Source organism: Anolis carolinensis, chromosome 3 (genome assembly GCF_035594765.1).
Source record: "Anolis carolinensis isolate JA03-04 chromosome 3, rAnoCar3.1.pri, whole genome shotgun sequence".
Taxonomy (NCBI): domain Eukaryota; kingdom Metazoa; phylum Chordata; class Lepidosauria; order Squamata; family Dactyloidae; genus Anolis; species Anolis carolinensis.
Window position 1 is genome coordinate 42,653,228 of NC_085843.1, and position 14,865 is coordinate 42,668,092.

Genomic DNA, 14,865 nt, shown 5'->3' on the forward strand with positions numbered 1-14,865 from the left:
CGCAACTTAACCCCGTGACTTTCAAACTCCAACTTCCGCGTTCAATGCGCATTCACCCAGTGTTTCACCGTTCCCTGCTCCTTCCGGCGGATGGTGTGCGACCTGATACAGACCAACCGGCCCCCCCTCCTGTTTTGATGAATGGGGAGGAGGAGTTCGAGGTTGAGGACATTTTGGATTCTCGCTTTCACCGCCGCCGCCTACAATATCTCATTGACTGGGTGGGTTTTGGCCCTGAGGAACGCTCTTGGGAAGACGCCTCCACAGTCCATGCTCCTGATCTAACCCGTCGCTTTCATCAGACCTATCCCACCAAACCGCGACCTCGCGCCTCGGGGAGAGGGCCCCAGTTTGGGAGGGGCCTTGAGGAGGGGGATAGTGTGATGACCCATGGGCCTTGTAGTCCTGCTCAGGACATTGTAATTCCTGATGAAGATGAAAACTTGGGTTTTTTACCTTCCCAGTCTGAACTGGATTCTTCTCAGCCAGATCTTTCCCAGGCAGATCTGGGAACCTTGCACCTGCAAGAAAGTTGTCTCCCAGAAGTATGTCAAACAAGCCCAGAGCCTACTTCTCCCGTGTTCTTGCGGCGGGAGTTTTGTAAACAACAGAGAAGTTTGGAATCAGCTTCGCGCAGGAGTGCGAGGATTGCAGCTAAGAATGTGGCCAATTAAGACTGCTTCTCGTGAGAATCTTTGGGGAGTCTCACATCTGGTCTCAGAGTTTAGCTTTCGGTTCTGATTCCCAGAGAACTGCTTCGGCGGGAAAGTTAGACTCTATTTAGGTGTTTTACCCGCGTAGTAACTTCGCGGAGTCAATTCGTCAGCCTACGGAGCGGGTCGTGTCTGGACAGCGCGCTCCGATTCAAGCCTCGCTCTCGCTCAAGCCTTGCCTTGCTATCCAGCCCTCGCCTTGCTTCCCAGCCTTTGTTTACCTACGGACTTTGCCTTGTTTCCCAGGACCAATCCTTGCCTTGTACCACGGATTTTACCAAGTTATTCCACGGACCTTGTTCTTGTTCCTAGTTACCTTGTTCCACGTTCAAGCCTTGTTTCAAGTATCAAGTTATTTCCTAGCCTCGCTCAAGTTTCATGGACTAAAGGACCTTGTCATCTCCCCTCACTTTGCTTGGCAAAGTGAGTGTTTCGGTTATTGGATTACAACTTTGGACCTTAATATTTCTTATTGGACATTGCTTTTTTGGACTAATTCTGACCTTTCCTGAAAGGTCTAATTCTGGACTATTTTCTACACTTGTTTTTATTAACTTTATATATTCCTTCAATAAAGATATTAGATAGATTCTGGCCTCTGTGTATGGTTATTGGTGCTCTGCAGCCTGGGTCTTGACAGCTGCTTTGGCTAATGATCAGGGATGCTGGACCTGAAGTCCCAAGCAACTGGAATAATAATAATAATAATATCTCCCCAAGAGGAGGCGGTTTCCAACAAAAGGCAAAACATTCAATTGCCAAAAAGGAGACCAGGGTTGTTCTATGTTTTCTGGGCTGTATGGCCATGTGCCAGAAGTATTCTCTCCTGACATTTCGCCCATTAAATGGCCTTGCAAGCTTCAACCTCTGAGGATGCCTGTCATAGATGTGGGCGAAACGTTAGGAGAGAATACTTCTGGAACATGGCCATACAGCCTGGAAAACATACAACAACCCTGTGATTCTGGCCATGAAAGCCTTCGACAACAAAAATGAGACCATAGGTAAAGGTAAAGGTTTTCCCCTGACGTTAAAGGAGACCATACAACAAAATTAAACATCATAAAACAAAAACATACAATCCTGCTAAAACAACCACAAACATTTAAAATTCAGTTTCAGATTAATCCCACCAGACGGGTTCAAAATATCAAGGGCCAGAATGTCAGAATGGACATGAAGGGCTAGGCAAAGGCTAGTGTCAGAGTGTCATAGGACTAAGGAAGTGGATAAAGTGCAGGGTCCTAGTTGGCAACCAAAGGAGGGGCCTAGGAACTAATCATGCTCGAAAACATGCTGGAACCACCAGGTTTCAGGTCCCTACGGAAGGAGGACAGTGTAGAGGCTTGCCTGATCTCTCTGGGGTGGGCGTTCCAAAGACCCAAATTTGGGCATTAATACAATTGACCCCACTTGAACTGCCAAGTTCAATGCTAGGGAGACATTGGAGCTGTCTGCCTCACTAACCTGCAGCTCTCAGGGGGTTGCTATGCATTTTCTGGGCTCTCCTGATATTTCATCCACGTCTATGGCAGGCATCCTCAGAGGTTGTGAGGTATACTGGAAACTAGACAAGGAGGTTTATATATCTGGAAGGTCCAGGGTCTGTTGGAGGCAAGTATGAATGTTGTCATTGATCACCTTGATTAACATTGAAAAGCCTTGCAGCCTGCCTGATTCCTGCCTGGGGGAATTCTTTGTTGGAAATACAACCAACAAACTATCTACCAACCCACTAAGAAAATCCAGCAAATGCTACATTCAGCAAAGGACAAGAGGGATCCTCTCACCTCTGCAGGAGTCTACTCTATACCCTGCAGCTGTGGACAAGTCTACATAGGGACCACCAAGGCAGCATTGCCCAAACACGAATCAAGGAACGTGAAAGGTACTACAGACTAATTCAACCAGAGAAATCAGCCGTAGCAGAACACTTGATGAACCAACCTGAACATAGCATATTGAGAACACAGAAATGCTGGGCCACTCTAACAACCACAATGTCAGACTACACAAAGAAGCCATTGAAATCCACAAGCATGTGGACAATTTCAACAGAAAGGAGGAAACAATGAAAATGAACAAAATTTGGCTACCAGTATTAAAAAAAAACTCTGAAATCAGGACTGTAAATAAAGAACAACACTCTGAAAGTGGGAATTCCCGACAGGAAACAATCAGGGCCAGCTAACACTTCCCAACAAAGGATTCCCCCAGGCAGGAAGAAGCCAAGCTTTGAAGCAGAAAGGCAATTCAGTGCTAATCAGGGTGGCCAGTTGCACCATTCACACTTTCCTCCAACAGGCAAGAGTTCTTTTTCTCACCCTGAACATTCTACAGATATATAAATTCCACGAGTTTCCAACAGACCTCACAACCTCTGAGGATGCCTGCCATAGAGGCAGATGAAATGTCAGGAAATAATATTTTTGGAACATGGCCATATAGCCCGGAAAACTCACAGCAACCCAGTGATTCCGTCCATGAAAGCCTTCAACAACACATTAAGTAAATGTTGAATTTCAGCTCCCAGAATCTCTGGCTGCTTTGACTAATGATCAGGAATGCTAGAAGCTGAAGTCCCAAGCAACTGGAAGAGACATGTTTGGGCATGAATACAGTTGACCCCACTTGAACTGCTATGGCTCAATGCTAGGGAGTCATAGGAGCTGCCTGCCTCACTAATCTGCAGCTCTCAGAAGGTTCCTCTCTAGCCCTGTGCTGTGATGCCAAACTGCGTTGATTCTGCAGTGTGAATGCACCCGAGAGACAAATGCTGGACCCAAAGGTCCTCTCTGCGTGCTGGAGATCTCTTGCATCTCCTCCATAACGTCATAATGGTTGTATGTGGTCGGGGCTTTTCTCCCAGGTAAAGGCTAATGAGGGAAATAGTGTTCCTCCTTCAACTCCTGCAACTGTGAATATGCAGGCATTTGAATGTGAATATGCAGGCATTTGGAGCTTCGCTGGGCTTGCCCCTCCTCTGCTTTAGGGAAGTGCAAGGAACGCCTTGCTGGCTGGGAACTTCCTTCCACTTCAGAATAAAAATGAGAGAAAAGAGTGCTGCCTGCCCTCGCTTCCCGGAAGAGGACACACTTGGAACTTCGACCTTCTGGCTCTTCCTCCCTCCCGCCCTCCCCTCTTTCTGCCTGGAAGCTGGGGAAGAAACAATTCCAGAGCTCCACCACAGACATCAGAAGAGCTGCAAGGCCAAGAACAAGCCATGAGAGTAAAAACAAAGTTCCACCCAGAGGAAAAGTGTCCTTACCATACATCAAGGGAACCACTGACCGCATAGGGAAGCTGATCAAGAAACACAACCTACAAACTATTTGCAGACCCACTAAGAAAATCAAAGAAATGCTACGTTCAGCAAAGGACAAGAGAGATCATCTCACCTCTGCAGGAGTCTACTGTATCCCATGCAGCTGTGGACAAGTCTACATAGGGACCACCAAGCGCAGCATTGCCCGAACACAAATCAAGGAACTTGAAAAGCACTGCAGACTAACTCAACCAGAGAGGTCAGCCATAGCAGAGCACTTGATGAACCAGCCTGGACACAGCATATTATTTGAGAACACAGAAATGCTGGGCCACTCTAACAACCACCATGTCAGACTACACAGAGAAGCCATTGAAATACACAAGCGTGTGGATAATTTGAACAGAAAGGAGGAAACCATGCAAATGAACAAATTTTGGCTGCCAGAAAAAACTCTACAATCAGGACAGCAAATAAAGTACTACACTCTGAAAAGCGGGAATTCCAGACAGGAAACAATCAGGGCCAGCTAACACCTCCCAACATAGGATTCTCCCAGGCAGGAAGCAGCCAGGCTTTGAAGGTGCAAGGCTTTTTAGTGCTAATCAAGGTGATTAATTGCAACATTCACACTTGCCTCCAACATACAAGAGTTCTTTTTCCTACCCTGGGCCTTCCACAGATATATAAACCTCACTTGCTTAGTTTCTAACAAATTTCACAACCTCTGAGGATGCCTACCATAGATGTGAGTGAAATGTCAGGAGATAATTCTTCCGAAACATGGCTATACAACCCGGAAAACTCACAGCAACCCATTAATATATTGTTATATTTATTTAAACCCCACTTTTCTTTCTTGATCGAGATCCAAAGCAGCTCACAACATTGTGAAATGGCTCACAATGCCATTTCAAATCTGTATCATACAAATAATAAAATACAGTCAAACCTACAATTATTAAATCAGTTAAAATCACATAAAACAAGCAGCAATTGTTATAATAATTAAAATACTACACAACAACCCCTGATCACCTTTGGTCACTAAAGCCCTTCTTTCCTCCTTTGCTTGGTCCCTGTGAGTCATTACTTACCATCTTACGTTGTTTCCTTGTTGTTGGTACTTCAGTTGCTGACTGCGGTAAACAGTTGCAAGAATTTCAGGCCTTTTATTCTCCCTCGTAAAATGGCATTGAAAGCATTTTAAATAGAAAAGAAAACCTACTTCTTATTCAACAATAAAAAGTTATCTCTTTACAAATTCAATCTTAAAGTTAAATACAAGCTGTTCCACTTCCACATTTTTCTTTGCACAGTCCTAGTAGTTCTACTAAGATGAAGACTTCAGTACTATCAATAATTTCCAGTAACCCTATTAATGTCATGTCATTTTTGAAAACTCACAAACATGTCACCTGGCAGAAATCATAGGCTCTGCACACTGTACCCATCCACGCCCATTTCTTTGGAAGTCTAACTGATTTCCATTCAGCTTCCAGATAAGTGGACCAAGTACAGGCTTGTAGGTTTAAAGTTAATTAGTTTAAAGTTTTGGAGTATTGCTTTTTTACCAAAACAAAACCCTAAAAGAATAAAACTTGATTTTATACTTCTGAGTTCAAGCTTGAATGTATTTACTCAGAAACAAATTACAATAATTTTGAAAGGTTATTGCTTCCAAGCAAATATGTATAAAACCACAACATAAACTACAGGAATATAAAAACTGTTATGTACTGCATGTTTATTCACAGTTCTTTCAGACCATGAGGGAAAGTTTTGAAAGAAAATAAACGTAAATGAGATGGGTTTATTTTGGAGCTGTGTCTTCTCCAAAACATTTTGGACTTCAGCTCCCATGATAACTCTTCATTGGCTATGTGAGGTAGATTGGAGGCAGTCCCCAAGGTATGAACAAGATAAGTTCTGTAGGTTTGTTCTCAAGTTAAATTTGTATGTAGGTTGGAACAGGTACATTTTAAAAGTGTAACTTCAGCCATATATATATTTACTAGTTATGCCCAGCCACGCATTGCTGTGGCAAAGTGTGGTCATATGGGAAATAAAGTACTGAGGAATTGGTGGTAGTAGTACATGTTATTTCCTAAAGCTTGTGAATATACAATATTTCTGGTTGTTCCTTTTTTGTCTGTTGGAGGCAAATATGAATGCTGCAATTGGCCAGAATGATTAGCATGTAATGACCTTTCAGCTTCAAAGCCTGGCTGCTTCCTACCTGGGGGAATCCTTTGTTGGGAGGTGTTAGCTGGCCCTGATTGTTTCCTGTTTGGAATTCCCATTTTCTGAGTGTTGCTTTTTATTTACTATTCTGGTTTCAGAGATTATATTTATCAGTTTTATTATTCCACAATAATTTTTATATATTATATTTATAATCGTATATTATTTGCTTTGAACTGGAATATCTTGAGTCCCTTTCTGCACAACTATATAAAATCCACACTTAACTGGATTATATGGCAGTGTGGACTCAAGATCAGTTCAAAGTAGATACTGTGGATTATCTGCCTTGGCATTCTGGATTATATAGCTGTGTGGAAGGGCCTTGAGTCTACACTGCCATATAATCCAGTTCAGATAATCTGATAATCTGTAATTTATAGGCAGTGCGGAAGAGGCCTAAGAACCCTGCCTGTCTCCTGGGTGCCATTGTGACTGAGAGGGTTGCTAGGACACGAAGGGGGTAGGACCTAAAGGGGAGGGGGCTACCCTTCTGACTGGCAGCCAGGGGGAGAATGGCTCTTCCTTGTCCTCTGTAATTTGGACTTTTTTTCTAGGTTTTTTTGATTGAAAGACATAGATGACTATGTCTTTTGTGGCCAAATTTGGTGTAATTTGGTCTAGTGGTTTGTTGTTTACTCCATGGGAAAAACACACATTATATTTATATATAGATATATATAGCTTTGAATAGCATAGGGAAGGGTTAGCACCCCTTTCTGTGCCTCTGTTCAGAAGATTTCACCTCACTTTCTGTGCCTGTAAGAATTGGAGTTTGCAAAATTGTGCTTCTTGTGGAAACAAGGATTGGTGAGAAAGCTTCAGTGGAGACACCTTTTTCCCCATGATAACTCTTTCAAGGAGTTATTTTCCCTTCCTAGGGGCAGATTTCCCTCTAACTTCCTGTTGCTTCACCCTGTTTTTAACTATGAGTCGTTTGTAAGTTGGATGTTTGTGGGGCAGTGCATTGTGAGAGGTGGAATTAACGGTTTCACACCACTTACTGATAAAATCCCTGCTAAGCTAACCCATTGTCACAGTTTCCGTTGCATGCAGGAAGGCTGCATTATGCTGCTGAGAGAAAAAGTGTATTTTTGGATACACTGCTGAAAGTGATTGGCTTGGGAATAGTTACATTTGTGTAGCTCATCTTGTGTTCATGCATTTTCCAGATAGCCTTAGGAGATGGTAACCTTGTAAGTAGCTAAGAGAGTAAAGAATGATTCAGTGAGTAACAGAATCTATTTGGGGTTGGGGAGAAATAGTTGTGGATTGCCTGCTTCAAAGTAATTTTCAAAGAAAAGCTGGACAAAATGGGAAGAGGAGGTTTAGTGGTTTATTTGTTTGGATTTTCGGGGGTATTTTTTTTGGGAAATTTTGTGAATTTGTCTCCATGACCTCAAGTTTCATATAGTTAAATCAAGACTCCAGTTTGATCCAAAGTTGCACCCATTTCAGTTTGGGGTCTAACCATTGTGGAAACACTGTTTGTGCTTTTCTGTGATGGGAGCACATCTATAGGGTATTTATCAACACTTCTTTATTGGTGGATCAGGCAGTGTATAAAAATGCTTCTTCTAAAACCCAAAGGGAAAGAATATAGAGCATGCATTTGATTCTAACCCTTGTTTACCACTTTGATTAGAAAGGGCTGTATATGAGATAGTTCTGCAATAAAAATTGTGCATGTCTTTTTTTTAAAAAAAACTGTTTTGTTACATTGGGCCTCAATTTAAGATGCAAACAACAGCAGCTTTAAAGGTTGTCAAAAGTAATTTTATAAATAGTAATAGAGCCATTGATCTGGTTTAGTAAATGATGTGTGCATTAGCCTGAAGGAACCCAAGCAAAGCCATATGGCCAAAGGGACTGCTCTGGTTGTCTTGCTTAGTAACAGACCATACGTTTTGTTAATCCACTATGAAACCCTTTACTGAAAGTGAACTAAACTCTCGGGAAATTTTCCTCCAATTCATGTAGAGGATAGGAACTGCTAAGGCTTTTAGTCAATTCTAAGTATTGTGAAAATTAAAATGAGTGAATAATCAAAGAGCTGAATTGAAGTGAAACATAAATTGCCTAATACATTTATTTAGAAGTACATGGCATAACTAGCTTTCCTTCCTGGCTGGGTCAAGTAGTTCTTAATAATATATCATGCTTACATGTCCTCAGGGCAACATTTCTAACATTTTGTATAGAAAAAACAATATGGTGATGTAAAACTTTTGATGTGTATTGTACAGCATTGAAGAAAAGAGTCTGAGCAGGAGTAGGGCTTCTTGTTTTTTCTAGCAATATACGAGGACTTCACATTTACCAGGCAAGAGGAGAAAGATTGGAAGTACAATCTGGAATGAATTATTCAGTGGCCACGGTAGGTTTTGATTTCCTTAGTGAGAGGTAAGCAGAACAGCTCTGAGATTATACTTAATACATGCAGGAAAGGAAAGAAGGCATTGTTGAGGTGTGCATAGATGCACAATTACTGTACAAGATCTGAAAATTTGGATGACGGCTGTGAATGTCCCCTTCATATTCCAAGTGAAATGTGGCTTATATGTGCTGCTATCCACATAGGTTACATCTGTTTTACTGCCAGCTCTGCTTCACTTAAAGGCTGTAAAGTAGACATACAAAGAGTTCTGTGATTCTTTCCCCTAAAGTGGTAATATTTGAGGTCTGGTAATTTAAATTTGTGGGTAGGTGGGAGGGACAGGAAGAAGATGACTGGAAGATTGTTTTATATTTGCAAAGTAGTAGTAATGTTTGCAATGAGAGAAATTAAGACATTTATTTAAAATAAAAATATTAACAGAAGAATGTGGGGTAGAAAAGTTTGGTTGTGTGTTTAAACATGATGGTCCATTTACCCACAGGAAATATTTGATGAACCCCTGAGCTGACAGTGGATAGAAACAAAGCACAAAGGTCAGAGTATGTAGCACTAGAGAACTGCATAGCTGTAACTTAGCAATGGAAATGCAGCCATGGTGGTTTGTGAATTAGCTCATGTGTAAATATGGAACTGCATGTTACCCTTTTCCTTCTGCTGTGTTCCTCTTTCTCTCTTCCTAACTCTACTCTTCCCCTTCTTGAAATCTTGTTGCAGAGTTTGAGCTCTCCAGCATGTACAATCTTGCTTTAGCATAAGCCATATGTAGTAGGAGATCATCTGGCTGTATAAAAAGGAAGTTTGTTTTCTATAAAAGCGGACATTTATAGACTTTGTACTTCCTGTGTAAAAAAAACTATGGTACAGAGAGTTTTTTCATCTTAGTTGGAGTCAGTTAGAAATCGCCATATACAGTAGAGTCTCACTTATCCAAGCCTCGCTTATCCAAGCCTCTGGATTATCCAAGCCATTTTTGTAGTCAATGTTTTCAATATAATGTGTTATTTTGGTGCTAAATTCATAAATACAGTAGATACAACATAAGATTACTGCATATTGAACTACTTTTTCTGTCAAATTTGTTGTATAACATGATGTTTTGGTGCTTAATTTGTAAAATCAGAACCTAATTTGATGTTTAATAGGCTTTTCCTTAATCCCTCCTTATTATCCAAGACATTTGCTTATTCAAGCTTCTGCCGGCCCGTTTAGCTTGGATAAGTGCGACTCCACTGTATACTCATGTACAAGTCCAAACATTTTGACTTATTTGGGTTGGTTCATACATGGGTCCATCTGATGCTTTGAATGTGATTTTTCTGCTTCTTGGCAGGGGGTTGGACTAGATGGCCCATGAGGTCTCTTCCAACTCTATGATTCTATGATCTGTCCACTGTTGTGCAGCTTCAGGCCTTTTCAGTTGCCTGCATTAAAAAATGGGGGCTTATCGTTGCGTTGGTGCTTCCCTACCAGTGAGAAAAGAAGGGTTGATTCTTCTTTTAGGTTACCAAGATGGGCTAAGGTCTTTCCCATCTGTTCTGCTCAGAGCGGGGGGGGGGGGGGCAGTTTACTCATGAGTAACCAAGGGGAATATCCTGCCTCTCTTTGCCCAGGTTGCCTCCTGTTTTACTTGTTAGTTCTACTGTGACCACAACTGCCATTCGCTTCTTGGCTGTCATGGTCTTTTGCTCATGTTCCCATTCTAACTCCTTCTCTGGTAGTGATGGCAGCATGTTACTCTCCTCCAGTTCTTCACCTGCAGACTGAGTGTTGGGGTCGTGTAACAGTTGCCCTGGAGCAGCACTACAGTGGTTGCCTGGGAGATGGAGGAAAGGAGTGTGCTGTCAGATAAGTAGGTGAAACCAAAGCATGAGCACAGAGCTTCATCGGCTAAGGAGGGAATGGCACCATGACTGCTACAGCAGCAATGAATAAAGGTGGCCTAGGCAAAGGTGAGGGGGGAACTGCTCCCACTTGCATATGTTAGAGTTTTTACATTATATCATTTCTTAAGTGACAACAAGTGAGTCAAAAGATCAGGGTCAACAACCATAAAGAGTCAAACCACCTGGCTAGCATTGAGCAATTTACAGCCAGGTTGGAGCAGCTGTAAATGTACTAAAGAAGCACAAGCTTCTATGCTGATGTTGTTGTTGATGTTGTTGATGATGTTGCTGTGTGCTGATGGAAATGAAGCTGCAAAGAAACTAAAGGACTGGTGAAGAAACCCAGAGAAAGCCTTTTGCCAAGAAGAAGGTATGAACTAACTGAGAGTATCAGGAAGAAGGGCTGGAGAAGAGATAAGGTCTTCTGCTACACATATGCAAACATTTCAGTATAAACTTTTCTACTGACAATCAAGTTGTATTTGTCTGTTCCTTAATTGGAAGGTTTCTTCTTCTATAGAAGGGGTTGTTTTGTTGCTACACACAGAATCCCCAAAATCTTGCTGCGACAGCATATTCATGGGGAAACTGCCCACCCCCTGCTCTGAGTAGTCCAAAAGGAAAGTCCATTGCAGAGAAAAACAGTCGCAGTAAAACAACAGAAGAATAGATATCTAACATTATACTAACTTTTAAAATGTCTGGACAGAAAAATTTCAATAGCAGCAGCAGGCTCCCTGAGGAAGGGATTATGCTTTCTCCTCTCCATGGAATGGCACTCAACATATCAATTGGTCATCACAAAATCCATAATTTTGGCCCCCAAGCCCATAATTTTCACCCCAAAACCTGTCCTGAACATATATATGAGGCTGATTTGTATGCAAATATATACAGTATGTTACTAAATGCAGCCTTTTGTTGAACTGGTTCCAATGATTTCAGTTTAAGTTTTCTTGCTCAAAAATTTGCAAGATCTTTCAGTATTAGAAATTAGTAGCGGTTTTGGTATTGTGGTATATGTCTCGGAAAAAGTTGTATAGATTTCTGTTAGCATTGAATTGTAAGCACACTTGTTTTAGTTTGACCTTGGATTTTTGACTAGTCACCTTTTGGCAAGACTTAGTTACATTTGAGAATAATTCCATATAGTTCAACTACATGAAAATTCTCCTTCAGTAACTTCCAGGAATGCCAGGAACTAGGAAAAAGCTAGCTTTTGTACAAATGAATTACCTGAGAAATTCCTCAATGTGCTTCCCTTTTCTGATTTTCAGTCTTACTTGATTACTGTCTTTCTGAGTATAGTGTATTGAGTATTGAGGGAAGTCATCGTCTCACTCTACAGTATTCTGCATTGGTCAGACCTCACCTAGAATACTGTCCAGTTCTGAGATCACAATTCAAGAAGAACATAGATAAGACAGAGCATATCTAGACAAGGGTGACCAATATGATAAAAGGTCTGGAAGCCAACCCCTATGAGAAGTGCCTTACAGAGCTGGGTAATGTGGTATGTTTAACTTGGAGAAGAGAAGGCCAAGACGGAACATGATAACCATGTTTAAATATTTGAAAGGGTGTCATATTGAGGAGGAGGGGAAGCTTCTTTTCTGCTGCTCTACAGACTAGGACATGGAGCAGTGGATTCAAATTGCAGGAAAACAGATTCAACCTTAATATTAGGTAGAACTTCCTGATAGTTAGAGGTATTTGCTAGTTGAATAAGCTGCCTTGGAGTTGTCTTCTTAAGAAGTTTTAAGCAGAGGCTGGATGTCTTTTGGGAGTGCTTTGATTGTGTTCCTACAGGGCAGGGAGTTGGACTGAATGGTCTTTGTAGTCCCTTCCACTTCTGTGATTCAAATGAGTCATGAACAGATACCACACAGGTTTTAGATATTTTAAACGAGACACACATGTGCATGTAACACAGTATCTGTTTTCTGTAACCCATGTTGGAAAAAAGAAATATGGACAATTTCTTTAGGAGCCTTGCTACTCAAAGTAGTGGTTTCTGGGTTAGTACTGGGTCCTAATGAGTTTTAGGAAAGAAACAACCATAATCAATAGAAACAAATATATTTGTCCCTGGCAAAGGGGGAAAATGGCTGGCTCTCCATTTGCTCACTATCTTAGACCAACTTTCATGGATAACATTGTAGGTTATTTGTTACAAACAGGTATATCCATGGGTTTGAAGGCATAGAATTGTGAAAAAGTGAGAATATGGCAGTGAAGGAGAATGCTTTCCATGTAAGGAAGAAAAGCAGGCCTTATAAGAAAGGTAATGAACTATTTCCTCTTTGACTTCTAGTTGGTTAAATATTGCTGTCATTGGAACTTGAATGTTGCTGTATTTTAAGCCTACATTATTTGCTTTTTTTTACTATTTGGTTTCTGAAATGCTGCCAGGAAATATTGTAAAATGATGTAAACTTTGTGACCAAACCATCACATTATTTTGTGTCCTGTGATCTCTGCATACTTTACTTACCCTGCTCTCATGGTGTCATATGACTGAATAGGAAATGTAGATTTTTTTAAAAAGCATTCTGCTCTTTCAAAAATGTTTTCAAGGAGACTCACACTTGTTATTTAGCATAAAGCCTTTGGAATTATAGCTTTCATGCATCTGAACATGTATTGTAAACTGATGTTTAAATTGGTGTCAGAGGGGTGGATTGTATAAATTGCCATGCTTAAGAACAGACTGAAGTGTACTGAGGGATTAAATCATGTCATATTTGTTTGATACATTTGTATCTCATCTTTCCTTCAATAAACTCAAATAAGCGTATATAGTTCTCCTTTCCCGATGCATCCTCTTAACAGGTAGGTCAGGCTGATATAAAGTAACTGGCTAATAATATAAAGTAACTGGCTAATGTTCACCAACTGAATTTTAGACCTTCATGGATGCCTGAGATTCTGCACCTCTCAAAATGAAGCCTTTCAACTATTTTTCTGGTTCTGGGCATTGTATCATAGGCTTTTCATAGCACTTTATTGCACAGAGATGGTGAACCGGCACAGTAACAGGTTTGTCACCTGTGGTGATGTTCCCAATCACCATGTGATACAAATAATAATAATAATAATAATAATAATAATAATAATAATAATAATAATAATACTGTGGGATTTCCGAATCCAGACTGACAAAGTTCTGGAACACAACACACCAGACATCACAGTTGTGGAAAAGAAAAAGGTTTGGATCATTGATGTTGCCATCCCAGGTGACAGTCGCATTGACAAAAAACAACAGGAAAAACTCAGCCGCTATCAGGAGCTCAAGATTGAACTTCAAAGACTCTGGCAGAAACCAGTACAGGTGATGGGCACATTGGGTGCCGTGCCAAAAGATCTTAGCTGGCATTTGGAAACAATAGACATTGACAAAAAATTACGATCTGCCAACTGCAAAAGGCCACCCTACTGGGATCTGCAGGCATCATCCGAAAATACATCACACAGTCCTAGACACTTGGGAAGTGTTCAACTTGTGATTTTGTGAAATGAAATTCAGTATATCTATCTTGTTTGCTGTGTCATACAATAATAATAATAATAATAATAATAATAATAATAATAATAATAATCCTAAACGCTTGGGAAGTGTTCGACTTGTGATTTTGTGATGTGAAATCCAGCATATCTATCTTGTTTGCTGTGTCAGACTATGCTGTTTTATCAATAATAATAATAATAATATAATAAACTCTTTAAATACCCCATCACTGTCTCCCATAAGGGAATCGGGGCATCTCACAGAGCACTCAAGGTGCAACATGCAAAATACAAAAAGTGCAGAAACAAAATGTAAACAATAAACAGCCAACATAGACCTCACAATTTCAATATCCCCTGATTAAAAACAGTAAAATACAGCAATTGCTGCAAACAAAACCAGTAGTAATCTGTCAAGGACAGAACGCCACAAGATTCAAAGTAACAGAGTTTATTAGATTACAGAACTCAAAAATGCCCGTAAAACACAAGGGCCAGGCAGTTTTTGCCTTTAGGAGCAAAAAGGGGCAAAAGTAAATGTTCAAAAGATAAACCGGATTAAACCGGAGTTTAATCCGGGTAAAAACAAACTGCTTGCTTCAGCCTGGGTATAAACGAAACGAAAGCCAAGGAACAAAAGATACAAAGAATGCAACTAATTGGCAGCAGATTCCTCTCTGCTGCCAACACTGTGCTTAGAGTAACTTGCGTCGCTCCCCCACACACACAGCAGACAGGATCTCCAACACGAGTAAATCAGCCAAGGATTGTAGCAGTTGAGTAGACCAGTTCCGTTCCGTAGATCAAAGCCAGAAGCAGACGTTTGTAGTTTTTCCAAGTCCAAGAAGGGGG

General features: G+C 40.9%; 1 protein-coding gene across 11 annotated transcripts in view; it reads left to right on the forward strand.

Annotated features, from left to right (window-relative positions):
- st3gal6 (ST3 beta-galactoside alpha-2,3-sialyltransferase 6) overlaps nt 1–14,865 on the forward strand; it is a 66,433-nt gene that overhangs the window by 6,396 nt on the left and 45,172 nt on the right. Inside the window, exons 2-4 of one of the 11 annotated variants that reach the window (XM_062974791.1) lie at nt 8,518–8,599; nt 9,102–9,153; nt 12,684–12,787. The exons of 2 other annotated variants lie outside the window; for them this stretch is intronic. In XM_062974791.1, the coding sequence (XP_062830861.1) occupies nt 12,730–12,787 (58 nt within the window). In that variant the 5' untranslated portion in view covers nt 8,518–8,599; nt 9,102–9,153; nt 12,684–12,729. Of the gene's footprint in view, nt 1–8,517; nt 8,600–8,636; nt 9,154–9,177; nt 10,874–12,683; nt 12,788–14,865 lie in introns of those variants that run through there. 8 more of the 11 variants (XM_062974793.1, XM_016992582.2, XM_062974799.1 and 5 more) reach the window with 8 other exon arrangements.